Source organism: Staurois parvus, unplaced genomic scaffold (assembly GCF_062004578.1).
Source record: "Staurois parvus isolate SC_StPar_1 unplaced genomic scaffold, SC_StPar_1.0 ptg000056l, whole genome shotgun sequence".
NCBI lineage: Eukaryota > Metazoa > Chordata > Amphibia > Anura > Ranidae > Staurois > Staurois parvus.
Genome location: NW_028317852.1, coordinates 10,662,727 through 10,689,674, shown reverse-complemented (window position 1 = coordinate 10,689,674; position 26,948 = coordinate 10,662,727). Strand labels below are relative to the sequence as shown.

Below are 26,948 nucleotides of genomic sequence, written 5' to 3'. Positions count from 1 at the left end.
TTGTGTTCTCATAACTCTGTATTGAATTCTCTGTTCTTTTTCCTGATTGGTGTTTCCATAGAGTCTTGTATAATATGATTTCATGATGTCAGAGGTAGGGACAGAGCAGACAAAAGTAAATTAATATAGGTATGGTTACTTGGGTTGTGCTTTAGACTAACACCTGAACGTCAATACTCTGCTGATTTTGTTCTCTTTGAAAAGTATGGACTGCCTCTGATTCTTCTGCTTGTTGAACAAGTATTAATCACCTTTGTGTATTACCAGCAATTCAAAACAAATACATCCATGTACTTTGACATCATGATATGACCGGATATACATATCAAAGTCAACTTTGCAAAGAAATATCAGCAAGGAACACTACAAAACATTGTTATATTAGTGGAAACTATACATTCATCAGGCCTCTACTGTATAATTTGCAATGATATCTTTCAGTTTGGACTACAGGAACTAGGAAAATATACTACAACTCCACATAACTACTGGATTCTCTCTCTTATTGCTTACAGGAATATGAGTTCTAATTTTAACAGTACCACTGTGGATTTGGACCATTATCCCCTGTATTCGTCGGTAAAACTGTACAATATTGTGAATTCCTCAGACTTGAGAGATGAAGATTTAGCTAAGGCTGAGGTGGCAATCTTAAGTATTATTTTGGCCATCACAACACTAGGAAATGTAGGAGTATTGTTTGCTATATGCAGAAGAGTGAAGAAGATGACTAGAATGCATCTCTTTATTGTTCATCTTGCTATCACTGACTTGGCAGTAGCCCTGTTTCAGATCTTACCCCAGTTGATCTGGGACATTACTTTTCGATTCATTGGCTCTGACTTCCTTTGTAGGACTGTGAAATATACTCAAGTGATGAGCATGTTTGCATCTACATATATGCTCATGATGATGACTATAGACAGATATATCGCAGTATGTCATCCACTAAGGACTTTGCAACAGCCAACACAACATGCTTATATTATGATTGGGGCTACATGGATTATCAGTAGCCTTTTAAGTGTCCCTCAGATCTTCATATTCTCTCTAAAGGAAATTGAACAGTACACAGGAATTATAGATTGCTGGGCTGACTTTAGATATCCATGGGGTGCTAAAGCCTACATCACATGGACCACCATTTCTTTATTTGCTGTGCCTGTTGGAATCCTTGTAGTATGCTACAGTTTAATTTGCTGTGAGATCTGCAAGAACCTTAAAGGGAAGATTCAGACATCAAGACATAGACAAGTGATGCCTTCTAGAGTAAGCAGTATACAAACTATTTCCAGAGCCAAGATCAGGACAGTGAAGATGACTTTTGTCATTGTAATTTCATATATCATATGCTGGACACCCTTCTTCAGTGTTCAGATGTGGTCTGTCTGGGATGAAAATGCTCCAAATGATGGTAAGAATTATGGTGTTTATTTAAATATTATTGTAGTATACTTGTTTTGTTGTAGTATAACTCTTTTATTTACATAGGATTGTACAATCTATCAAATGTCATTAGAACTGATTTATATTGAGCATGACTTCTAAAGACAGCGTAAAGGAGCATTTAAATATAATGGACCATATTTATTTTATAACTTTTTTTTTTTCACAAGTTAAGCTGGGTACACATGTGCCAAAAATCGGCTGAAAACTGTCGGTTCAGCAGGAACCGGCCAATTATCGGCCTGTGTGTACATCCCCCCATCTAATAGTAGCCGGTCTCATGACCAGCATCTGATCAGCACTGGCAGCCAATGGCTGTGAGTGCTGATTAGTGTGTCCTGGCCAGAGGGGAGATCACCACACTAACATTAGATGTTATCTATTTGCTGTTTTTTGTTCAGCCCGCTGGGTTAAACAAAAAATCATTCTGTTTGTACCAGCATTAGTTTTAAGCAACCTCATAGAGAAGTGTTTTTTTTTTTGTTCAGCCAGCAGGTTGAACAATAAGGCTGAATGTATTACCCCATCCACACAGTCAATGTGGAGTGGATGGACTTCTGTATAACCTCTCTGACCATACACGGATCAGCATTTGGCCAGTCCTTGGTGAACCGGCCAAACTTTGATCCATGTATGGCTGGCTTTAGACAATGAGTTGTCGCCAAAAAAAAATCACTTTCTTCCTTTGAAGTATTTACTGGATGTTGGACAATAGAACATGTTGGAGACATTAAAACAATTCAATAAATTAGGCCTAAATAGATTAATATACCTTTTATAAGGTTTTTGCAGTGTGTAATTGGAAATATGCTTCTGTCGCAATCAGTGGTCAGGCTCAAAGACTAGTTGAGATAGAAGTAGCAGGATTATCACTGATCAGTAGGATAAGTACACAGGCAGATCATATACAAAAGGTAAAAATGCCATCATTAAGGGTGTGACCACCCATCAAAAAAGATCTCTCCGATTCATCCTGATACGGGGTGTGGATTCTAAACCGAATTAAGCTTATAAGAAAAAGGTTAGCAACTGACTAGAGCAAACTGCAAAAATAAGACGTATATTATAAATCCAATGCAGAGTAAACTATTAACATCAATAGTATATGCAAATAATTTCTTTATTTTGATCATAAAGATCATTGGAAAGGTTAGGCATTATAGACATGGTGAACACACAGTCAATCACAAAAATAAAAACAGTGAATATAAAAACAAAAAAAGTCCTGCGCATTCACTTAGCTGCATCAATTAAATGGCTGGAAAAGCCATTGTTTGAATAAGGAAGTGTTAATCTTCATATATGGGAGGCTGTTATGGTGTATGGGGGGTCCATTGTGATAGTATTCTGAATGGTTCAATCTTCACAGTTTCAGGTTCCTGTTGTTTTCCAATATTTGAAATATCTTTGCACTTCCCTCATATACTCATCAATGTTGGATATTAGGGTAATAAGTGGAGAAAATCCTGGAGGATTAAATATGTGCAATGAGTATAAAACCTTGGAAGAGTCACCATATGCATGTATCAATAAAAATCACATCAAGTTTGGATCCAATAATTCCTGATTACTCTAAAGAGGAAAATGATATAGTAATCTTTAATTACCTTCCTTGTATCTCATCATCATTATATTAGCTGACAAGAAAGAATTGAACTGTGTATAGCCAACCTCAATCGGCTGATATTTCTTAACCATTAGCCGCCCGGCCAATGGCCGTTTGGCGGCTTCAGAAGTGTCTCTGCACTCCGGGTGCTCGCCATTTGGCGTGCTCCCGCACATGCGCCGTTTGCGCTAATGCAGAGCAGCGCAGCAGTGCGATCTGTCACCGGCAGTGCACCTCGGACACGGCCGATGACAGATCCGAGTACCGGCTCCCGTTGCTGGTACCATGTGACCTGCTGTGACCAATCACAGCAGGTCACATGACCGTTGTATACAATGGATGGCTTCATTCATGATGCCATCCATTGTATACTAGTGCCTAGCTGTGAATGGTCACAGCTAATCACATGCACATGTCATGTGATTAGCTGTGACCAAATCACAGCTAAGCACAAAAAAAAAAAGCTGAATGAATCGATTTCATTCAGGTAAATGCTTGCTTATAGCAAAGTAATTCTTTGCTATAAGCAAATTGTGTAAAAAAAAAAAAAAAAAAATACTGATAACTTCCCCAAAGTAGTACAATGTTACTATGGTAACATTGTACTACTTTGATCATAGTAAAATATGAAAAAAAAATCTTAAAAAAAATAAAAAAAAATGTAATAAAAAATTAAATATAATAAAAAAAATAAAAAAATAAAAAATATATATATTTTTTTTTTTTTCATACTGTCACCAGTCAGTGTCCCTGTTCACCGCCATGCCAGTTATATGAAGACGCTGTACTGCACTGGTGACAGTATGTAAAAAAAAAAATAGTGAAAATAATTTTTTTAATTTTTTCATTTTCCGAAAAATTATGACAAAAAAATAAAACTTCAAAAAACTCGCCATGCCTCTTATGAAGTACGTCGGACTGTCTACTCTGCAAAAAGGGGTCATTGTACTATTCTGACATTCTTGGACCTCAAGAAATTAGATTGACCGTCAGTACTTCAGGATTGATCAATATTCAGATCTATACCATAGTTTGTGAACTCTATAACTTTCCTACAAACTAAATAATACATCCTAATTTGGGTTATTTTCACCAAAGACATGTAGCAGAATACATCTCGGCCTAAATTTATGAAGAACAATTATTTATTTGTAAACTTTTATAACAGAAACAAAGAAAAATGTGTTTTTTTTTCAAAATTTTTGGTATTTTTTTGTTAATTTAGCAAAAAATAAAAACCCCAGCGGTGATTAAATACCACCAAAAGAAAGCTCTAGTTGTGTGAAGAAAATGATAAAATTTTAGTTTGGGTACAGTGTTGTATGACCTCGCAATTGTCATTCAAAATGTGAGAGCGCTGAAACCTGAAAAATGGCATGGGCAGGAAGGTGTAAAATTGCACGGTATTGAAACGGTTAAACAAGATGATCTCATTGGATGGCACTATTACTAAATCTATAATAAATAACATGGATAATAGTAGAAAGAAAAATCATGTATTACTGATGGAAATATCAAGTAAAGATGATGATTACCTTGATGGAGGTCATCGTTGTTTTAAAGTAGAAAAATGTGGATCTTGAGACCCATGTTCAAAAAATAGGAGGCAATAAGCCTCCTTAAGCATGAAAAATATGTATTTAGCGCTATATAGAGTATATGTATGACTTGAATCGCAATCCTGCGATGGCATGTATGGACATATATGGAGCTAGCCTGCTGTAGGCCTCAAAAATTCTTCTTCTAAGTAAGAGCAAGACAGTTCCTTAAGAAAAATTGTGGACAAAGTCTTGTTTTTTCCTTATCAATGCTTATCGCATATCATATATAGAGTTGTCACCTATATTAGGCCCAAAAATTTCTCTTCTAAATAAGAGTAATAAAGTTCCTCTGTGAGGCTAAGAACATGTATGTCCTGTGAGGTAACAAAGTGCAAGTCAATACTTAACATACGGTAATTCAAAAAATTACTTGCCACCAGTGGAAGTTATATATTGCCATGCATTACTGAATGAACTCCCGGGAGTCAGCTCATGTACTGGCGGTTTCCATCTTACCCAGTGTATATCCAAAGAGGAGGCGTATGGCGTACCTCTTTCACCACATGGACATTGCAGCATGGTGTTACGCAGAACGTGATGATGTCATTACGTTGATGCGTTTCGTCCGCCAATCATCGCGGACTTCGACAGGTGTTCACCATGTCTATAATGCCTAACCTTTCCAATGATCTTTATGATCAAAATAAAGAAATTATTTGCATCCACTATTGATGTTAATGGTTTACCCTGGCCCATGACACAGTTTCACCTAAGGTGCGGTACTAGCCGGTGTTCACCAGAGTGCCTGTTGGATTTTGCTGCATGTTAGTACCAGGTTGTGGTCCTCAGGATTGCCCCACCAGGAAGTAAGCAAGCCGGGATCCAGTATTGGAGTAAGCAGGTAAATATCAAACAGAAGCATAGATAGAAAACAAGCCAAAGGTCAGTAACGAGTAGTCTTAAATTGAGATCAAGCAGAAGCATAGTTGTCTTCCCTGCTGCTGTCAATATTTTGCTACAAGAGCGAGATACTGGCTGAAGAAATACAGTAATCTGGAAAATGGGAAGTGCAAAATATGGCTTAAATCAGGAAGGTCATGGGAGGAGAAAAAGGTTTAAGGTGACAACAAGGTCATGGCAAGAGCATTCAAGTAATTGGCCAGTATTCCAGGTGGCTCAGCAAGAAGAGACATTGCACGACACAACTAGAGGTTCCAGGTTGTGACAGCTTAATTCTCCATATATGGTACAAATTTTTTTTTTTTTTAATAACGTCTATGTATAGCCTTTCTTGGATACAGTTTGGAAGAATTATAACCCATCAGGTTTTTGTTGCTGTCTGTGTCTCCAAGACAGAAAGTGATGAGAAATCCAAGATTTTAAAGTTAATTAGGACTAACCTAATTACAGCTGTTTAATGTGGGAAATTTGTCTCACTTTGTAGAGGTTTCATCTCACTTCTTGTTGCATTTCTAGGACAGGAATTTAAAAGAGATTTCCCGAACTGGACTCAGCAAAAAAAAAAAACAAAACTGAAAGGGGGTTTAACCGTTCCCTACTGAATCCAAAACTTAAAAAAAAATTGGCTATACATTAGAGATGAGCGAATTATTCAAAAATTCGATTCGACTGATTCGGCGAATTCGTGAAAAAATTTCGATTCGAGTCGAATATATTCGCTGCGAATTTAACTTATAAAAGGGTGTTTCTAGGCTTCAGAGAGCCTTTATATTAGTGCAGAACACTGTACCTTTAATTTAAATGCCCTTGGAGTCTGCTGGGGAAGAGAAATAATACTATCAGTCAGTATGACATGCAGATGAGTGCTGTCGATCTTAGAATCACCGCACACTTCACTCATTTGGGCAGTCACGGGGCCAAAACCAGAGTGTGGAGCCACAGTGTGGCGGTGGAGGCAGCAGCAATGGGAGGCCATACAGCACCCTATGACAAAATGGAACCCACCAGCAGTGTGAGGAGACCTGAAAGTGGCACATGGCAGAGTGTGGCAATGGAGACAGCAGCAATGGGAGGCCGTACAGGGACCCATGAGAGACTCTGGACCTGGCAGCAGCATGAGGAGGCGGTACGGGGGCCCATGGCAGATTACGGGCCTGGCAGCAGCAATGGGAGGCCGTACAGGGACCCATGACACACTCTGGACCTGGCAGCAGCATGAGGAGGCGGTACAGGGGCCCATGACAGATTATGGGCCTGGCAGCAGCATGAGGAGTCGGTACGGGGGCCCATGGCACACTCTGGACCTGGCAGCAGCATGAGGAGGCGGTACAGGGGCGCATGACAGATTACGAGCCTGGCAGCAGCAACTTGGACAGGAGGACGTTCAGCTTCTGCCCCGTCGGGTGCGTGCTCGCAAACTGTTGTCTCTTGGAAACGGATTCCAAGAAAGACTGCTGACGGAATCCGTGAAGAGGAGTAGCAGGAGAAGGAGCATCTGAACGAGCGGAATATGCCAACAAGCGACAACAGGGGCCCATGACAGATTACGGGCCTGGCAGCAGCATGAGGAGTCGGTACGAGGGCCCATGGCAGATTACGGGCCTGGCAGCAGCAATGGGAGGCCATACAGCACCCTATGACAAAATGGAAACCCACCAGCAGTGTGAGGAGACCTGAAAGTGGCACATGGCAGAGTGTGGCGATGGAGACAGCAGCAATGGGAGGCCGTACAGGGACCCATGAGACACTGTGGACCTAGCAGCAGCATGAGGAGGCGGTACAGGGGCCCATGGCAGATTAAGGCCTGGCAGCAGCAATGGGAGGCCCGTAATCTGCCAGCACCCTATGACAAAATGGAACCCTGGGCTGGGGCAGGCAGAACCGCCGTATCTTTATCAAGGTTTTCCCAGGCCACCGAATGGCGAAGCTGCATATGCTGACGCAACGCTGTAGTCCCAACATGGGCCCCCTGGCCACGCTTGACTTTCTGGCCACATAGTCGACATACGGCTACGTTTACTTCCTCGGGCGGCTTGACGAAAAATTGCCACACCGCCGAGTAGGAAACTTTGCCCCCGCTACTCCTCACTGGCTGACTGCTACTTCCTCTGTGCACACCGGCACCACTACTGGCCGTGGTGGTAGGCTGCAGTGGAGCTGGTGCTCTACTCCGTGGCCTTTTGCCTCCACTGACACTGCTGCGACCCTGCTGCCTCCTGGCAGCAGCAATGGGGAGGAGGAGGCGGTACAGGGGCCCATGGCAGATTAGGGGCCTGGCAGCAGCAATGGGAGGCCCGTAATCTGCCAGCACCCTATGACAAAAAATGGAACACACCAGCAGTGTGAGGAGACCTGAAAGTGGCACATGGCAGAGTGTGGCGATGGAGACAGCAGCAATGGGAGGCCGTACAGGGACCCATGAGAGACTCTGGACCTGGCAGCAGCATGAGGAGGCGGTACGGGGGCCCATGGCAGATTACGGGCCTGGCAGCAGCAATGGGAGGCCCGTAATCTGCCAGCACCCTATGACAAAAAATGGAACACACCAGCAGTGTGAGGAGACCTGAAAGTGGCACATGGCAGAGTGTGGCGATGGAGACAGCAGCAATGGGAGGCCGTACAGGGACCCATGAGACACTGTGGACCGGGCAGCAGCATGAGGAGGCGGTACAGGGGCCCATGGCAGATTAGGGGCCTGGCAGCAGCAATGGGAGGCCCGTAATCTGCCAGCACTCTATGACAAAATGGAACACACCAGCAGTGTGAGGAGACCTGAAAGTGGCACATGGCATGACACACTGTGGACCTGGCAGCAGCATGAGGAGGCGGTACAGGGGCCCATGGCAGATTAGGGGCCTGGCAGCAGCTATGGGAGGCCCGTAATCTGCCAGCACCCTATGACAAAAAATGGAACACACCAGCAGTGTGTGAGGAGACCTGAAAGTGGCACATGGCAGAGTGTGGCGATGGAGACAGCAGCAATGGGAGGCCGTACAGGGACCCATGAGAGAGTCTGGACCTGGCAGCAGCATGAGGAGGCGGTACAGGGGCCCACGGCAGATTAGGGGCCTGGCAGCAGCAATGGGAGGCCCATAATCTGCCAGCACCCTATGACAAAAAATGGAACACACCAGCAGTGTGTGAGGAGACCTGAAAGTGGCACATGGCAGAGTGTGGCGATGGAGACAGCAGCAATGGGAGGCCGTACAGGGACCCATGAGAGACTCTGGACCTGGCAGCAGCATGAGGAGGCGGTACAGGGGCCCATGGCAGATTAGGGGCCTGGCAGCAGCTATGGGAGGCCCGTAATCTGCCAGCACCCTATGACAAAAAATGGAACACACCAGCAGTGTGTGAGGAGACCTGAAAGTGGCACATGGCAGAGTGTGGCGATGGAGACAGCAGCAATGGAAGGCCGTACAGGGACCCATGAGACACTGTGGACCTGGCAGCAGCATGAGGAGGCGGTACAGGGGCCCATGGCAGATTAGGGGCCTGGCAGCAGCAATGGGAGGCCTGTAATCTGCCACCACTCTATGACAAAATGGAACACACCAGCAGTGTGAGACCTGAAAGTGGCACATGGCATGACACACTGTCGACCTGGCAGCAGCATGAGGAGGCGGTACAGGGGCCCATGGCAGATTAGGGGCCTGGCAGCAGCTATGGGAGGCCCGTAATCTGCCAGCACCCTATGACAAAAAATGGAACACACCAGCAGTGTGTGAGGAGACCTGAAAGTGGCACATGGCAGAGTGTGGCGATGGAGACAGCAGCAATGGGAGGCCGTACAGGGACCCATGAGACACTGTGGACCTGGCAGCAGCATGAGGAGGCGGTACAGGGACCCATGGCAGATTAGGGGCCTGGCAGCAGCAATGGGAGGCCCGTAATCTGCCAGCACTCTATGACAAAATGGAACACACCAGCAGTGTGAGGAGACCTGAAAGTGGCACATGGCATGACACACTGTGGACCTGGCAGCAGCATGAGGAGGCGGTACAGGGGCCCATGGCATATTAGGGGCCTGGCAGCTGCTATGGGAGGCCCGTAATCTGCCAGCACCCTATGACAAAAAATGGTACACACCAGCAGTGTGTGAGGAGACCTGAAAGTGGCACATGGCAGAGTGTGGCGATGGAGACAGCAGCAATGGGAGGCCGTACAGGGACCCATGAGAGACTCTGGACCTGGCAGCAGCATGAGGAGGCGGTACAGGGGCCCACGGCAGATTATGGGCCTGGCAGCAGCAATGGGAGGCCCGTAATCTGCCAGCACCCTATGACAAAAAATGGAACACACCAGCAGTGTGTGAGGAGACCTGAAAGTGGCACATGGCAGAGTGTGGCGATGGAGACAGCAACAATGGGAGGCCGTACAGGGACCCATGAGACACTGTGGACCTGGCAGCAGCATGAGGAGGCGGTACAGGGGCCCATGGCAGATTAGGGGCCTGGCAGCAGCAATGGGAGGCCCGTAATCTGCCAGCACTCTATGACAAAATGGAACACACCAGCAGTGTGAGGAGACCTGAAAGTGGCACATGGCATGACACACTGTGGACCTGGCAGCAGCATGAGGAGGCGGTACAGGGGCCCATGGCAGATTAGGGGCCTGGCAGCAGCTATGGGAGGCCCGTAATCTGCCAGCACCCTATGACCAAAAATGGAACACACCAGCAGTGTGTGAGGAGACCTGAAAGTGGCACATGGCAGAGTGTGGCGATGGAGACAGCAGCAATGGGAGGCCGTACAGGGACCCATGAGAGACTCTGGACCTGGCAGCAGCATGAGGAGGCGGTACAGGGGCCCATGGCAGATTAGGGGCCTGGCAGCAGCTATGGGAGGCCCGTAATCTGCCAGCACCCTATGACCAAAAATGGAACACACCAGCAGTGTGTGAGGAGACCTGAAAGTGGCACATGGCAGAGTGTGGCGATAGAGACAGCAGCAATGGGAGGCCGTACAGGGACCCATGAGAGACTCTGGACCTGGCAGCAGCATGAGGAGGCGGTACAGGGGCCCATGGCAGATTAGGGGCCTGGCAGCAGCTATGGGAGGCCCGTAATCTGCCAGCACCCTATGACAAAAAATGGAACACACCAGCAGTGTGAGGAGACCTGAAAGTGGCACATGTTTGGGGCATGATTCATGGCGGATTTAGTCAGTTGTGTCAGGAACTGGTGGTTTGAAATCCAGACTAATCCACGCCTGATTCATTTTCACAAACGTGAGTCTCTCCACACTTTGGGTGGACAGTCGTGTCCTCCGCGGAGTTACAATACCTCCTGCCACACTAAACACGCGCTCCGATGCCACGCTACTGGCCGGGCATGACAGCCTTTCAAGGGCAAATTCAGCTAGTTGGGGCCAAAGGTCAAGTTTCGTTGCCCAGTAGTCAAGGGGATTGTCTACCTCGGTTGGCAGGGTGCTGTCCAAGTAGGCCCAAGCCTGTTGTTTGAGGTCCTGCTCCAGGTCCACCTGATGCTGCTGCTGCTGCGGCTGGTTAGTAGTTTCCTCACTGCGCTGGTGAAGAAAGCTACTCATCATCGACTGCAGACTGAGGCAGCCGCTGCTGGTGGAGCTGCCACTGCTCCTACCACCCCACCCCTCCCCTGCTGCCATGGCAGCGGAACGCGAGCGCACAGGGCCCACAGTGTCTGAGGATGGACGTTGGCGCACAAAGGCAGAGACCAACTGACTACATAGGTGGTTTTTATAGTACGTTATTTTGGCCTCCCTCTCAGCAGGTGTGAAAAAGGCCACCATTTTTGAACGGTAGCGAGGGTCCAACAAGGTGGACAGCCAAAAGTCATCCCTCTGTCTGATGGTTATTATTCGGCTGTCGCTACGCAAGCAAGCGAGCATGCTATGGGCCATTTGTGCCAAGGAATGCGAGGGACTCCCTGCCTCCATCTCCACAGCATACTGCCACGGTGCGTCTGGGTCCTCTGTCTCCTCCTCCTCCTCCTCTACCAGATGCTCCTGCTCCTCCACTCCTGTCCGCTGAGTGGAAAAACCACCCATTTCACTCAATAATTCCTGAGCACAAATGTCCTCCTCTACCTCCTCCTCTTCTTCCTGTCCTGCCCCCACAGGGGTCATGTGGCGTTGAGATCTGTGCACTACGTCTACCGCACCCTGACCAGCCATTGTTAACAGCATTTGTTCCAGGACGTGCAACAGAGGAATGACGTCGTTCATCCCATAGTCCTGCCGACTCACGAATAGCGTGGCCTCCTCAAAGGGCCTGAGCAAGCGGCAGGTGTCACGCATGAGCTGCCAATGGCTGACATCGAAGTTACACAGGGGAGTACCTTTATCCGCTTGTAACATCAGGAAATCGGTGATGGCCTTTCGCTGTTCGTAAAGGCGGTCTAACATGTGTAGGGTTGAATTCCACCTTGTTGCAACGTCGCAGATCAGGCGATGCTGTGGAATTCCGTTCTGCCGCTGCAGCTCAAGGAGGGTGTGCTTTGCGGTGTAGGAATGGCTGAAATGCATGCAAAGTTTACGTGACATTTTAAGGATGTCTTGCAGTGGGATGGTGGATTTTAGGAACCGCTTGACAACCAGATTGAACACGTGAGCCATGCATGGCGCATGGCACAACCTTCCTTGATGCAGAGCAGACACCATGTTCTTTCCGTTGTCGGTCAACATGGTTCCGATTTTCAGTTTGCGCGGAGACAGCCATCTGTCGATTTCTCTGTTCATTACACTGAGAAGTTCCTCCCCTGTGTGACTACGTTCGCCAAGGCATACCAGGTGCAGCACAGCGTGACACCGTTGCGCCCTGCACATGTGATATGCCGGTCGGGTAATGGGACTTGGCACGGGGGTGGCGGCTGAGGACACGGCGGAAGAAGAGGTGGTAGAGGCGGACATCTTTTGTGGACCAAGGACGTGCAAACGTGGAGGCAAAAGCGGCGTGACCTGTCCAAGTTGCTGGTGCGGCTGTGCCGGCACCACGTTCACCCAGTGGGCCGTAAATGACATGTACTGTCCCTGACTGTAGTTACAGCTCCACACGTCGGCGCTGCCGTGCACTTTGGCAGAGACCGACATGCTCAAAGACTGGCCCACCATCTCTTCTACATGTGAATGCAGGGCTGGCACTGCCTTTTTGGCAAAGAAATGACGGCTTGGCACTCTCCACCGCGGCGCGGCACAAGCCATCATTTCTCGGAAAGGTGCTGAGTCCACCACTTGGAAAGGGAGGGACTGCAGCACCAGCAACTTGGACAGGAGGACGTTCAGCTTTTGCACCGTCGGGTGCGTGCTCGCAAACTGTTGTCTCTTGGAAACGGATTCCAAGAAAGACTGCTGACGGAATCCGTGAAGAGGAGTAGCAGGAGAAGTAGCATCTGAACGAGCGGAAGATGACAACGAGCGACAACTCCCCTCAGCAGAGGTGTTGGAGCCTTGACTGGCTGATAGAGGGCGATTGACGTCGGGTGACGGAGCAAGTAACGGAGCGGGTGATGGAGCGGGGGCTGGGGCAGGCAGAACCGCCGTATCTTTATCACGGTTTTCCCAGGCCACCAAATGGCGACGCTGCATATGCTGCCGCAGCGCTGTAGTCCCAACATGGGCCCCCTGGCCACGCTTGACTTTCTGGCCACATAGTCGACATACGGCTACGTTTACTTCCTCGGGCGGCTTGACGAAAAATTGCCACACCGCCGAGTAGGAAACTTTGCCCCCGATACTCCTCACTGGCTGACTGCTACTTCCTCCGTGCACACCGGCACCACTACTGGCCGTGGTGGTAGGCTGCAGTGGAGCTGGTGCTCTACTCCGTGGCCGTTTGCCTCCACTGACACTGCTGCGACCCTGCTGCCTCCTGGGCAACCCACCGACTGTTTTGCTCGCTGCCAAGCTGCCACCCTCTTCTCCTGATGATGCGGAAGCAATAGCCTGATGACGACGAGGCTGCCAAGTGCGATCAGCCTCATCATCATCAATTAGGGTCTCCGCCTCACTACTAGCCCCCTCGGCTGCGTGTGGGTCAGGAGACAGACCTGTCTCTAGACCGGCTACCGAGCCACTCTCCTCGCCACTACTTCTTCGCCTGGCTGCTGAAGAGGCGGATGTCTCCCCCCGTTCCTGACCGCCCTCTGTTAGCTCTTCCTCACTGTACAGTGGGGCTGAGCCCACAGCATGCGATACTTCGCTTGGTGAGGGAACACCAAAGGACAGGGGCAGGTCGAGGACACGTGATTTCAGTGGGGTGCTCCCGGGCCATGCCAACTAACTGTTGTGTCTGACGTACCCACCGACCGTTGGCTGTAGGTGTCAGAGGTGACCTGGGAAGAGGAAGACGACCGAGCCAACCAATCGATGACGGCAGGGTTGTCGGTGGAGACACGACCGCTGGATGACACCGGGAGCAATGGCCTCTGGCTGCGACTAGTGCTGCCTCGACCCCTTCCTCTGCTGCCACGTCTGCTCGCTCCTAAAACATTGCCTCCTCTGCCACTCCTCTGCATGTTGTCTGACATACTCTTTAATTCAACGATTATGTGTCCCTGAGTAACAATTCTGTGTCTGTCCCTGAGTAACAATTCTGTGTCCCTCAGTAACACTTCTGTGTCCCTCAGTAACAATTCTGTGTCCCTCAGTAACAATTCTGTGTCTGTCCCTGAGTAACAATTCTGTGTCTGTCCCTGAGTAACAATTCTGTGTCCCTCAGTAACAATTCTGTGTCCCTCAGTAACAATTCTGTGTCTGTCCCTGAGTAACAATTCTGTGTCTGTCCCTGAGTAACAATTCTGTGTCCCTCAGTAACAATTCTGTGTCCCTGAGTAACAATTCTGTGTCTGTCCCTGAGTAACAATTCTGTGTCCCTGAGTAACAATTCTGTGTCTGTCCCTGAGTAACAATTCTGTGTCCCTCAGTAACAATTCTGTGTCCCTGAGTAACAATTCTGTGTCTGTCCCTGAGTAACAATTCTGTGTAACTCAGTAACAATTCTGTGTCCCTGAGTAACAATTCTGTGTCCCTCAGTAACAATTCTGTGTCTGTCCCTGAGTAACAATTCTGTGTCCCTGAGTAACAATTCTGTGTCCCTGAGTAACAATTCTGTGTCCCTCAGTAACAATTCTGTGTCCCTCAGTAACAATTCTGTGTCCCTGAGTAACAATTCTGTGTCCCTCAGTAACAATTCTGTGTCTGTCCCTGAGTAACAATTCTGTGTCCCTGAGTAACAATTCTGTGTCCCTCAGTAACAATTCTGTGTCCCTGAGTAACAATTCTGTGTCCCTCAGTAACAATTCTGTGTCCCTCAGTAACAATTCTGTGTCTGTCCCTGAGTAACAATTCTGTGTCGCTGAGTAACAATTCTGTGTCCCTCAGTAACAATTCTGTGTCTGTCCCTGAGTAACAATTCTGTGTCCCTGAGTAACAATTCTGTGTCCCTCAGTAACATTTCTGTTTCCCTCAGTAACAATTCTGTGTCCCTGAGTAACAATTCTGTGTCCCTCAGTAACAATTCTGTGTCTGTCCCTGAGTAACAATTCTGTGTCCCTCAGTAACAATTCTGTGTCCCTCAGTAACAATTCTGTGTCCCTCAGTAACAATTCTGTGTCCCTCAGTAACAATTCTGTGTCTGTCCCTCAGTAACAATTCTGTGTCTGTCCCTGAGTAACAATTCTGTGTCCCTGAGTAACAATTCTGTGTCCCTCAGTAACAATTCTGTGTCCCTCAGTAACAATTCTGTGTCCCTGAGTAACAATTCTGTGTCTGTCCCTGAGTAACAATTCTGTGTCCCTGAGTAACAATTCTGTGTCTGTCCCTGAGTAACAATTCTGTGTCCCTGAGTAACAATTCTGTGTCCCTGAGTAACAATTCTGTGTCCCTCAGTAACAATTCTGTGTCCCTCAGTAACAATTCTGTGTCCCTGAGTAACAATTCTGTGTCCCTCAGTAACAATTCTGTGTCTGTCCCTGAGTAACAATTCTGTGTCCCTGAGTAACAATTCTGTGTCCCTCAGTAACAATTCTGTGTCCCTGAGTAACAATTCTGTGTCCCTCAGTAACAATTCTGTGTCCCTCAGTAACAATTCTGTGTCTGTCCCTCAGTAACAATTCTGTGTCTGTCCCTGAGTAACAATTCTGTGTCCCTCAGTAACAATTCTGTGTCCCTCAGTAACAATTCTGTGTCTGTCCCTGAGTAACAATTCTGTGTCCCTGAGTAACAATTCTGTGTCCCTCAGTAACATTTCTGTTTCCCTCAGTAACAATTCTGTGTCCCTGAGTAACAATTCTGTGTCCCTCAGTAACAATTCTGTGTCTGTCCCTGAGTAACAATTCTGTGTCTGTCCCTCAGTAACAATTCTGTGTCTGTCCCTGAGTAACAATTCTGTGTCCCTGAGTAACAATTCTGTGTCCCTCAGTAACAATTCTGTGTCCCTCAGTAACAATTCTGTGTCCCTCAGTAACAATTCTGTGTCCCTCAGTAACAATTCTGTGTCTGTCCCTGAGTAACAATTCTGTGTCCCTCAGTAACAATTCTGTGTCCCTCAGTAACAATTCTGTGTCCCTCAGTAACAATTCTGTGTCTGTCCCTCAGTAACAATTCTGTGTCTGTCCCTCAGTAACAATTCTGTGTCCCTGAGTAACAATTCTGTGTCCCTCAGTAACAATTCTGTGTCTGTCCCTGAGTAACAATTCTGTGTCTGTCCCTGAGTAACAATTCTGTGTCCCTCAGTAACAATTCTGTGTCCCTCAGTAACAATTCTGTGTCCCTCAGTAACAATTCTGTGTCTGTCCCTGAGTAACAATTCTGTGTCCCTCAGTAACAATTCTCTGTCCCTCAGTAACAATTCTGTGTCCCTCAGTAACAATTCTGTGTCTGTCCCTGAGTAACAATTCTGTGTCCCTGAGTAACAATTCTGTGTCCCTCAGTAACAATTCTGTGTCCCTCAGTAACAATTCTGTGTCCCTCAGTAACAATTCTGTGTCTGTCCCTCAGTAACAATTCTGTGTCTGTCCCTGAGTAACAATTCTGTGTCGCTGAGTAACAATTCTGTGTCCCTCAGTAACAATTCTGTGTCCCTCAGTAACAATTCTGTGTCTGTCCCTGAGTAACAATTCTGTGTCCCTGAGTAACAATTCTGTGTCCCTCAGTAACAATTCTGTGTCCCTCAGTAACAATTCTGTGTCTGTCCCTCAGTAACAATTCTGTGTCTGTCCCTGAGTAACAATTCTGTGTCCCTGAGTAACAATTCTGTGTCCCTGAGTAACAATTCTGTGTCCCTCAGTAACAATTCTGTGTCTGTCCCTGAGTAACAATTCTGTGTCTGTCCCTGAGTAACAATTCTGTGTCCCTCAGTAACAATTCTGTGTCCCTCAGTAACAATTCTGTGTCCCTCAGTAACAATTCTGTGTCTGTCCCTGAGTAACAATTCTGTGTCCATCAGTAACAATTCTGTGTCCCTCAGTAACAATTCTGTGTCCCTCATTAACAATTCTGTGTCTGTCCTTCAGTAACAATTCTGTGTCTGTCCCTGAGTAACAATTCTGTGTCCCTGAGTAACAATTCTGTGTCCCTCAGTAACAATTCTGTGTCCCTCAGTAACAATTCTGTGTCCCTCAGTAACAATTCTGTGTCTGTCCCTGAGTAACAATTCTGTGTCCCTCAGTAACAATTCTGTGTCCCTCAGTAACAATTCTGTGTCCCTCAGTAACAATTCTGTGTCTGTCCCTGAGTAACAATTCTGTGTCCCTCAGTAACAATTCTGTGTCCCTCAGTAACAATTCTGTGTCCCTCAGTAACAATTCTGTGTCCCTCAGTAACAATTCTGTGTCTGTCCCTCAGTAACAATTCTGTGTCTGTCCCTGAGTAACAATTCTGTGTCTGTCCCTGAGTAACAATTCTGTGTCTGTCCCTGAGTAACAATTCTGTGTCCCTCAGTAACAATTCTGTGGCCCTAAGTAATGTTTCTGTGGCCCTAAGTAACGTTTCTGTGGCCCTAAGTAACGTTTCTGTGGCCCTAAGTAACGATTCTGTGGCCCTAAGTAAAGTTTCTGTGGCCCTAAGTAACGTTTCTGTGGCCCTAAGTAACGTTTCTGTGGCCCTAAGTAACGATTCTGTTGCCCTAAGTAACGTTTCTGTGGCCCTAAGTAACGTTTCTGTGGCCCTAAGTAACGATTCTGTGGCCCTAAGTAACGATTCTGTGGCCCTAAGTAACGTTTCTGTGGCCCTAAGTAAAGTTTCTGTGGCCCTAAGTAACGATTCTGTGGCCCTAAGTAAAGTTTCTGTGGCCCTAAGTAACGTTTCTGTGGCCCTAAGTAACGATTCTGTGGCTCTAAGTAACGATTCTGTGGCCCTAAGTAACGTTTCTGTGTCCCTAAGTAACGTTTCTGTGTCCCTAAGTAACGTTTCTCTGGCCCTAAGTAACGTTTCTCTGGCCCTAAGTAACGTTTCTGTGTCCCTAACTCTCTCCCTCAATACAGACAGCTCTGCCTCTCTTGAATGACTGGAGGCAAATGGAGAATTCTAAAATGGCCGCCATTTATAGCTCGACCATTACACAATGCTGGCTGGCTGCTGATTGGCTAATGCGATCACATGTCATGAATGAATGCATTATGGGTCAGCGCGCCTTGTCTGCGCGCCTTCCCAGACATCCCCGCTCCGTCGCCGCACATGTCGCCGCCATTTTAGGAAAAATTTTGATTCGCGCATCCGAAGTATGCTAATTTTCGGATTTGTCGCGAATCGAAATTTTCCTAATATTCGAAACGAATTCCACTTCGCCTAGTTCGATTCGCTCATCTCTACTATACATATGCTTTAAACACAAATATTGCCAAAATTGACTGTGCTCATATTTCTTTTCAAGGTAGAACTGTGAAAGGAAGTGCCATCACCTAATTATAGCCATAATATAATAAAAATGCATACACATTAATTGCACTGTATTTTATTGATAATTTTAATAACATGAGCACCAAATGTACAGTATTTCTTAATTCTAAAGCTTAAATTATGGAAAATGATGGAAAATCTACAGTTAAACTTTTCCATTTCAATTAACCACTTGCCTACCAGGCACTTATACCCCCTTATGTACCAGGCCAATTTTCAGCTTTCAGCGCTGCCGCACTTTGACAATTGCGCGGTCATGCAACATTGTACCCATATGAAATTTTGATCATTTTTTTCTCACAAATAGAGCTTTCTTTTGGTGGTATTTAATCGCCACTGGGCGCTTTACTTTTTGCGCTATAAATAAAAAAAGTGCAAAAAATTTGAAAAAAAAAAAAGTTTCTTTGTTTCTATTATAAAATTTTTCAAACAGGTATTTTTTCTCCTTCACTGATGTGCGTTGATGAGGCAGCACTGATGGGCACTGATAGGCGGCACTAATGGGCACGGATAGGCAGCACTAAAGGGCACTGATAGGCAGTACTAATGAGGTGGCACGGATAGGCGGCACTGATAGACAGCACTAATGAGGTGTCACGGATAGGCGGCACTAATATGCAGCACTGATAGGCGGCACTGATAGGTGACACTGATGATGGGTACTGATAGACGGCACTGACTGGCATCACTGCTGGGCACTGACTGGCACAACCCCTGGGCACTGGTGGGCGGCACTGGTGGGCGGCACTGGTGGGCGGCACTGGTGGGTGGCACTGCAGAGTGGCACAGGTGGGTGCACTACTGGGCACAGGTGGGTGATCTGCTGGGCACAGGTGGGCGGAGCTAGTGGGCGCACTGCTGGGCACAGGTGGGCGGAACTTGCGGGTGGCACTGCTGGGCACCGATCATCAGGGCACTGATCATCAGTGCCCTGATGATCGGTGCCGATCCCCGCTCTGACAACTGCCGGTTCTCGGCAGTACTTTCCTCACGATCTGACAGCGTGAGGAAAGTGCAGCCGAGAACCGGCACTTGCATTTCCCTCTGGTCAGCGTGTCATTGGACACCGCTGATCACGTGGTAAAAGGCCGCTGTGATTGGCCTTTTACCACATCACGTGATAAGCTGTGTCCGTAGGACACAGCGATCACGGAGATCGCCGGGTGCGCGCCCCCTGGGGCGCGCAGGAGAGCGCGTTCTGGGAGGACGTCATATGACGTCCACTCAGAACTGGCCGGCCGCAGTGCAGCCGTCATTCGGCTATCTGCGGTCGGCAGGTAGTTAAGGTTTTTAGGGGTTTTTTTTAATGAGGCAGCAAAAGTCCAACCTGTCAACCAGCCCACACCCTGTACATCTTTAAGGTGATTGTAAAGACTGTTTTTTTGGGGTTTTTTCAGAAAATAAAAAATATGTTTTACTTACCTGCTCTCTGCATGGATATTGCACAGAGAAGCCACTTACCTCCTCTTCTGAGGTCCCCCCAGCACTCTCTGCCCTTCTTCGAGTGCTTCCTCAGCAAACTCCAGTCGTGCTTCCAAGGTGGGCTGTGTGCATCTACAGACACACGCAATGTATTTGACTGAATCACACTGTATCCTCACTGTATTTGACTGATAGCAGCAGGAGACAATGCTCTCAGAGCCTTCAGTGAATAGAGGAGGAGAGATTCTAGTTGAGCTGCTGCAGATGGGCACAGCACAGGATCGAGAATGGACTTAAGGGGGGGCTGGGGGAACCTGCTATTGAGAAGGTAAAAAAGAAACCTTTTGACTTTGTACACACCTTATATCCCCCAAAATACAATTGTCTACAGCAACAATGGACATATCTCTTTGATGAAAAAAAAAAAACATTCTTAAGGTGTTAAAATGGTTGCAAAGTAATTTTTTACAGTGCAGCAAAAAACATGGAAAAAAAACATTTTTGTGGTAGTGGTGGCACTAGTAAGGCTACAACAATAGCAGCAGATCTTGCAGGTTTTCAAGGTTTATTCCCAACGCAAGTTCGGTCTGAATTTCAGTTGTTCAGGTGTTCAGACAAATGCCCAAAATGTACCCCTTCAGAGTTATTATACACTCACTGGTTTTTTTATTAGGTACACCTTTTCAATTGTTTATAACACAAATTGCTAAACATCCACACGGCAGCAACTCTATACATTTAGGCATCTAGATGTTGAGAAGATGACTTGCTGAAGTTTAAACCAGGCATCAGAATTGGGAAGAAAGGGGATTTCAGTGACTTTGAATGTAGCATGGTTGTTGGTGCCAGACAGGCTGGTCTGAGTATTTCAAAAACTGCTGATCTACTGAGATTTTCATGCACAACCATCTCTAGGGTTTACAGAGAATGGTCCGAAAAAGAGAAAATATTCAGTGAGCAGCAGTTGTGTGGATGAAAATGCCTTCTCTAGGGTTTACAGAGAATGGTCTGAAAAAGAGAAAATATCAAGTGAGCAGCAGTTGTGTGGATAAAAATGCCTTGTTGATGTCAGAGGTCAGAGGAGAATGAGCAGACTGGTTCAAGATGATAGAAAGGCAACAGTAACTCAAATAACCACACTGGGTGCCACTCCTGTCAGCTAATAACAGGAAACGGAGGCTACAATTTGCACAGGCTCAACAAAATTCGACAAGAGAAGACTGGAAAAATGTTGCCTGGTCTGATGAGTCTCAATTTCAGCTGCAACATGCAGATGGTAAGGTCAGAATTTGTCATAAGCAACATGAAGTCATGGATCCATCCTGCTTTGTATCAACGGTTCAAGCTGGTGGTGGTGTAATGGTGTGGGGGCTATTTTCTTGGCACACCTTGGGCCCCTTAGTACCAAATGAACATCATTTAAATGCCATGGCCTACCTGAGCACTGTTGCTGACCATGTCCATCTCTTTATAACTACAGAATACCCATCTTCTAATGGCTAATTCCAGCAGGATAATGCACCACATCACAAAGCTCAAATCATTTTAAACTGGTTTCTTGAACATGACAATGAAGTCACTGTAATCCAATGACCACCACAGTCACCAAATCTCAATCCAATAGAGCACCTTTGGGATGTGGTGGAACAGGAGATTTGCATCATGGATGTGCAGCTGACAAATCTGCAGCAACTCTGTGATGCTATCATGTCCTTATGGATCAAAATCTCTGAGGAATGTTTCCAAAACCTCGTTGAATCTATTCCACAAAGAATTAAGGCAGTTCTGAAGAGAAAGGGGGTCCAGCCTGGCACTAGGCGGTGAGTGTACATGACAGCTTCTCACTGTCAATGGTTGGTATGGGTGCTGGTGGATGCAGGCACCAATGAATCCTTAACCAATGAACTCACCTGCTCCATTCATTTACAGGTCTTGGAATCCCGAGCCATCTCAGCAAAGGGAGAGGGATAGTCATAAAAACAAAAATAAAGCAGCCAGGATATGTCAGTTTGTCAGCAATTTAAACACTTTTTTCCTGGTAATTGTTAGTTTTGCTGTAGCTGGTTGTTTACATTGCATAAATGCACTACTTCACCGTCAAAGTCAGGGCATGTTATTTAATGGAATTTTGCATTTTCAATGTTTCACATCAAGCATTACATAAACAACTGTTCACAACCAATTGAAAATATTTAACTTTTATTTTGACCCCCCAACCCCCCTCCCCCAATGCCTTTTGTTTGACAATCCCTTGCCTATTGGTCCAAAAATTGACCACAGCTGTTTTTTACCATCCACCTCCTATTGACTTCAGTGGGGTTCAGATTAAGCACCCAAATTTTAGTCTTGTTCACCAAAACCTTCTCAAACCAAACCAATGGATGTTCAATGACAAATTATGCATTTGTGAGAAATTCATAGTCATGAAATTGTTTATATTATTTCAAACAAAGTATGTTGCAATATTAATAAAATGCCTACCTGATACATGTTATACTCATTGGATATTTATGGGGTGCCACAACAGTGCCATTAGCAATATTCTGGCATATGCCGCAACCAATAAATATTTTTTGGCATGGCACACTGCAAAAGTTGCTATTAGCCCCACTCCCTACTCTGCCCCAGTCCCACACCCATGGCTGTGAAAATTGATGGAAATTGGCCATCAAGGGGTATCCGTGTGAAAAATGGCTGGGAACCACTGCTACAGATCTTTATAGAGACTGTACAGTACTGTCATCTTGCCTTGAGTAACTCCTCTTTGCACAGCTTCATGTACTTTTTTGTATACTCTTTTCCATTCTGACCCTGTTTACATTGTTAATCTTACCCTGCACCTATTTAGTAACCTTCAGGTTACAGGTACCCCGTCTGATCATTTGGCCGATTACAGATTCTGTTACACTGGAATGATAACTTCTGCTAATGTCATGAAGCAATCTTTGACACAACAGTATTTGAGTGGCTCCATGTGTATTTATTAGTGGTGAATAAAGCGTTATACCATAAATCGTAGAAGTATGACCTGTTGGGTATATCTGTTATCTTACTGATATGACCTATTGAAAGTAACACTATTGTAAATCTATTAAACATTATCAGAGACACCTCAGGGGTAATACTGACATACATGGAATATACAAACTGTATGCCTAATATCAGAGCTTGTCCAATATACATAAAAGGGTCTGAACATTTATTTATTTATTACAGGTACTTTTATAGTGCTGTCAATTTATGCAGTGCTTTACATATATATTTTACATTGATATCAGTCCTTAACCCTCAAGGGGCATTCAATCATAAGGTCCTTAACTTACATTCATACATACACATACTAGGGACAATTTAGACAGGAGCCAATTAACCTACCAGCATGTCTTTGGAGTGTGGGAGGAAACTGGAGTACCCGGAGGAAACCCGTGCAGGCATAGGGAGAACTCCAGGAAGGTGGTGCTGTGGTTGGGATTCAAACCAACGACGCTAGTACTGCCAGGTGGACGTGCTAACCATTTAGCCATTGTGCTGCCCAGGTTTGTAAAGATTTTGTAAATTCAGAAACTCCTAATATGCTGATATGCGTTTCTAAAAAATCATTTCAGTTTGCAACATATAAAAATTCATTAAGTCAAAAAAGAACCCCTAAATTTATGTAAGGCCTTTTGTCTTTATACTTACAGGTGAAACTCGAAAAATTAGAATATTGTGCAAAAGTTCATTTATTTCAGTAATGCAACTTAAAAGGTGAAACTAATATATGAGATAGACTCATTACATGCAAAGCAAGATAGTTCAAGCCGTGATTTGTCATAATTGTGATGATTATGGCTTACAGCTCATGAAAACCCCAAATCCACAATCTCAGAAAATTAGAATATTACATGCAATCAATAAAACAAGGATTGTACATAGAACAATATCGGACCTCTGAAAAGTATAAGCATGCATATGTACTCAGTACTTGGTTTGGGCCCCTTTTGCAGCAATTACTGCCTCAATGCGGTGTGGCATGGAAGCTATCAGCCTGTTGCACTGCTGAGGTGTTATGGAAGACCAGGATGCTTCAATAGCAGCCTTCAGCTCTTCTGCATTGTTCAGTCTCATGCCTCTCATCTTTCTCTTGGCAATGCCCCATAGATTCTCTATGGAGTTCAGGTCAGGCGAGTTTGCTGGCCAATCAAGCACAGTAATCCCACGGTCAATTAACCAGGTTTTGGTGCTTTTGGCAGTGTGGACAGGTGCCAAGTCTACTGGAAAATGAAGTCAACATCCCCATAAAGCTTGTCTGTGGAAGGAAGCATGAAGTGCTCCAAAATCTCCTGGTAGACGGCTGCGTTGACCCTGGACTTAATGAAACACAGTGGACCAACACCAGCAGATGACATGGCTCCCCAAATCAACACAGACTGTGGAAACTTCACACTGGACTTCAAGCATCTTGCAGTGTGTGCCTCTCCATTCTTCCTCCATATTCTGGGTCCTTGGTTTCCAAATGAGATGCAAAAGTTGCTCTCATCAGAAAAGAGGACTTTGGACCACTGAGCAACAGACCAGGTCTGTTTTTCTTTAGCCCAGGTAAGACGCTTCTGATGTTTTGTTGTTCAGGAGCGGCTTGACAAGAGGAATACGACATTTGAAGCCCATGTCCAGGATCCGTCTGTGTATGGTGGCTCTTGATGCACTGACTCCAGCCTCAGTCCACTCCTTGTGAAAGTCCCCAACACTTTTGAATGGCCTTTTCCTGACAATCCTCTCCAGGCTGCGGTCATCCCTGCTGCTTGTGCACCTTTTTCTTCCACACTTTTCCCTTCCACATAACTTTCTATTAATGTGCTTTGGTACAGCACTTTGGGAACATCCAACTTCTTTTGCAATTACCTTTTGAGGCTTTCCCTCCTTACAGAGGGTGTCAATGATGGTTTTCTGCACAACTGTCAGGTCAGCAGTCTTTCCCATGATTGTGATTCCTACTGAACCAGACTGAGAGACCATTTAAAGGCTCAGGAACCCTTTGCAGGTGTTATGGCTTAATTAGATGATTAGAGTGGGACACTTTGAGCCTAGAATATTGCACCTTTTCACAATATTCTAATTTTCTGAGATTGTGGATTTGGGGTTTTCATGAGCTGTAAGCCATAATCATCACAATTATGACAAACCACAATTTGAACTATCTTGCTTTGCATGTAATGAGTCTATCTCATATATTAGTTTCACCTTTTAAGTTGCATTACTGAAATAAATGAACTTTTGCATGATATTCTAATTTTTCGAGTTTCACCTGTACTGTACATTAAAATGCAGCTTTGTTTATAATGCGTGTAAAGTATCTAAGAATGTGGGATGTATCATCACATGCCTGTAACCTTTTTATTTTGTCCTTTTTTTTTCTACTCAGATTCTTCAGACATTGCATTTACCATCACTATGCTCCTGGCCTGCCTAAGTAGTTGTAGTAACCCTTGGATCTATATGTTCTACAGCAGTCCCCAGTTGTGTCCACGGACTCGTCTCCCCCATTCCCACAGGCAGAATTCTACAGGCAGTGCATCAAGCCATCGGGATACCCTTCTGATTCAGATTCGGACACACTCGATGCAGATGCAAGCCACATGCCAGAGCATTAGGGACTTGTACCCCACATTTGATGACACGGTCATAGAAACAGGACTCCTCTAAGCACTATACAATTAAAAAAAAAAAATAAACCACCTAACAACAGAAATAATTCTAGAATAACAAAGGATTTTGAAATCTGTTCTTTAATATTTTGTCCTACATAGTTCTTCAGTTGACTAAATAATCATTTATAGACAGTGCATTGAGGACCACACATTAGCACAGTTGCTTTTGCTACCTATATAATGTTTGTGTAAAACCTATATATAATTATATATTTCTAAGTATCACAGATAATGTTTGTAGGCAGGGGCGGACTGACCATTTGGCCACTCGGGCACTGCCCGAGGGCCCGGGGTCAGTAGGGGGCCCCATGAGATGCCCCTGGTACCTTTAATTGGCTTTTTCATAGGCTTTTTTTGGCTGTGGGTGAGGACACAGGGGCCCCATGATCCCCTATTGCCCGGGGGCCCCATGAGTTGTCAGTCCGCCCATGTTTGTAGGTCAAATGCTAGGAACCTTCTTTGCTCTAAAGTGAACCTGATACATTGCCCTGAATGGCCAAAACACAGAGTGAATAAATAAGAGGTGCCTCTTCAAAACATCAGGAAGACAAAACGCCACATTGGGGCGGGACAAGAAGTGACATCATCCCGCACAGTACACCTGAAAGTGACGTACTATACACCCAGGGAGAAGTAGGAAGGGACAGCTCGGCATTACAGTATATAGAGCAGGTATCCTAGTACTGCTAATTACAATAAGTACCTATACTGTACCTCAGTACAAGGCAAAGCACTTTTTAATGTGTGTAGAATTGTGTGTTTTTATGATAAATAAAGTTTTAAAACTTTTACATCATGTGTGGTCTCCCTCTATTTCCTCCTCTTGTGGTATGAGTTTATATGACTGCCATTCCAGCATAAGGAAAGTGAAGTGATTGATCCTGGTAGAATTTGGATGGTGCCAAGGCCATGTATAACAAGCGTTTTATGACTAAGGCCTAGTTCACACTGGCATTGAAAGCAGGCATTTGAGGGGCATTTTTAACGCTCCTCAAACGCCTATGTAAATGATACTATGGAGAGCACACAGTGCCATTCACATTATCTAAACATGAAGCGTTAGTGTTGCATCACTTCAAAACTGAAGCCTCATGTTGAGTCTGGAGGAGTTTGAAGCCTTTCAATGCCTCCTATTCAAGTCTATGGTGATGCCCTGTAAACGCGCTGGCAGGCGTTTGTGGAGTGTCTACAATGCGTTGCAGCATGTTAATAACATTACAGTTTATTATAAGCATTTGTGGTGCAGTTTTAAGAAGTGTAAAATGCTTATAAAACACGTCATACTGTTTTTGTCTAACAATTATGCATGGAAACACTTGCATGAAACTAACTGCACTGACACGTTATTGAGGTCATAGTGCCTGAATTTGCTAAAAAAAACATTGGCATAAAAGCACTTCTTTTGTGGAACTTT

At 45.6% G+C, this 26,948-nt stretch overlaps 1 protein-coding gene across 1 annotated transcript; it reads left to right on the top strand.

Annotated features, from left to right (window-relative positions):
• The first annotated feature begins 519 nt into the window (after nt 1-519).
• Nucleotides 520-25,775, top strand: AVPR1B (arginine vasopressin receptor 1B). The gene is made up of 2 exons (XM_089668356.1): nt 520-1,414; nt 25,249-25,775. The coding sequence occupies exons 1-2, from the start codon at nt 520-522 to the stop codon at nt 25,527-25,529; spliced, it is 1,176 nt and encodes a 391-aa protein (XP_089524482.1). The 3' UTR covers nt 25,530-25,775.
• Nucleotides 25,776-26,948: the final 1,173 nt, after the last annotated feature.

Coding starts and splice junctions, on each gene's coding strand:
- AVPR1B (XM_089668356.1), top strand. CDS start 520: ATGAGTTCTAATTTTAACAGTACCACTGTGGATTTGGACCATTATCCC. Junction 1,415..25,248: donor TGAAAATGCTCCAAATGATG/GTAAGAATTATG, acceptor TTTTCTACTCAG/ATTCTTCAGACATTGCATTT.